The 1,871-nt window shown below is 64.0% G+C and overlaps 1 protein-coding gene across 1 annotated transcript in view; it reads left to right on the plus strand.

Moving 5' to 3' along the window:
• LOC120510634 (glycogen phosphorylase, liver form-like) overlaps positions 1 to 1,868 on the plus strand; it is a gene marked incomplete at its 3' end in the record, with an annotated part of 3,109 nt that extends 1,241 nt beyond the window's left edge. The window contains 3 exon segments of the mRNA XM_039726632.1: positions 1 to 179; positions 990 to 1,265; positions 1,341 to 1,868. The exon segment at positions 1 to 179 is cut by the window's left edge and continues 5 nt beyond it. Coding sequence (XP_039582566.1) covers positions 1 to 179; positions 990 to 1,265; positions 1,341 to 1,868 — 983 coding nt within the window.
• Positions 1,869 to 1,871: the final 3 nt, after the last annotated feature.

Below are 1,871 nucleotides of genomic sequence, written 5' to 3' on the forward strand. Positions count from 1 at the left end.
GGGGGGTTTTGGGGTGGGGGGGGGTCTCAGGCGTTGCCCCCCCCCAGGTGGAGGAGGCCGATGATTGGCTGCGCTACGGGAACCCCTGGGAGAAGGCACGGCCCGAGTACACGATCCCCGTGCGCTTCTACGGGCGCGTGGAGCACGGCCCCGAGGGCGCCAGGTGGCTGGACACGCAGGTGAGGGACACGGGTGGGACACAGGTGGGACACAGTGACACTTACAGGTGTGCGAGGGGCTGGACACGCAGGTGAGGGACACGGCTGGGACACAGGTGGGACACAGGTGACACTTACAGGTGTGCGAGGGGCTGGACACGCAGGTGAGGGACACGGCTGGGACACAGGTGTGACACAGGTGGGACACAGGTGTGACACAGTGACACTTACAGGTGTGCGAGGGGCTGGACACGCAGGTGAGGGACACGGCTGGGACACAGGTGTGACACAGGTGGGACACAGGTGTGACACAGTGACACTTACAGGTGTGCGAGGGGCTGGACACGCAGGTGAGGGACACGGCTGGGACACAGGTGTCACACATACACAGATGTCACACACAGGTGTCACACACACAGATGTCACACACAAGTGTGACACACACAGATGTCACACACACAAGTGTCACACACAGGTGTCACACACACAGGTGTCACACACACAGAGGTGTTACACACAGGTGTCACACAGGTGTCACACACACAGATGTCACACACACACACAGGTGTCACACACACACACAGGTGTCACACACACACACACAGGTGTCACACACACACACAGGTGTCACACACAGTTGTCACACAGGCGTCACACAGGTGTCACACACACGGGTGTCACACACAGGTGTCATACAGGTGTCACACACACGGGTGTCACACACACGGGTGTCACACCCTGCCCACACCTGCGCACAGGTGAGGCTGTGCCGAGGTGCAGGGGGGGCTCTGTGTGCCGGGGGTCCCTGGCACACGCGTGTGTCCCCCGCAGGTGGTGCTGGCCCTGCCCTATGACACGCCTGTCCCCGGCTACCGCAACAACACGGTGAACACGCTGCGCCTGTGGTCGGCCCGCGCGCCCAACGACTTCAACCTCAAGGACTGTGAGTGCCCCGAGCCCAAACCCACCCCAAATCCACCCCTGAACCCCCAAATCGAATATTTCGTGGTGGCCGCCACGCTCCACGACATCGTCCGGCGCTTCAAATCCGCCAAATTCGGCAGCCGCGACCCCGTGCGGAAATCCTTCGAGAGCTTCCCCGACAAGGTGAACCCCGAAACCCCCCGGGGGGGCCCCCCAAAGCCCCTCTCCCACCCCGCTGACCCCTCCCCGGCCGCGCAGGTGGCGATCCAGCTGAACGACACCCACCCCTCGCTGGCCATCCCGGAGCTGATGCGGATCCTGGTGGACGAGGAGCGCCTGGGGTGGGACCAGGTGGGTCTGGGGGGGCACGTCAGGACCCCCCAAACCCCGGCGGGGGTCCCCAAACCCCCCCAGAGGGGTCCCCAAACCCAGCTGGCTCAGTTGGTAGAACTGAATCTCAGGGTGGTGGCGTCGTGCCCCGCGTTGGGCGCCACATGTTGGTGTTCGTTTGGGGGTCCCCGGGGAGCCCTCGGGGGTCCCCCAAACTCTGAATTCGCTGGAAGCAGCCGGCAGGCGAGGAGGCTCCACACGGCTAATGAGGGTGTTAATTAGCTGAGGGTTTATTGGGGGTCCCACCCCCGGGAGCAGGGGGACCTGGAGCGGCTGCGGCGGATGTCGCTGGTGGAGGAGGGCGCGGTCAAGCGCATCAACATGGCGCACCTGTGCATCGTGGGCGCGCACGCCGTCAACGGCGTGGCCGAGATCCACTCCCAGATCCTCAAGGACAGC

The sequence above is a fragment of the Passer montanus genome, unplaced genomic scaffold (assembly GCF_014805655.1).
Source record: "Passer montanus isolate IOZ18808 unplaced genomic scaffold, ASM1480565v1 scaffold590, whole genome shotgun sequence".
NCBI classification, from domain to species: domain Eukaryota; kingdom Metazoa; phylum Chordata; class Aves; order Passeriformes; family Passeridae; genus Passer; species Passer montanus.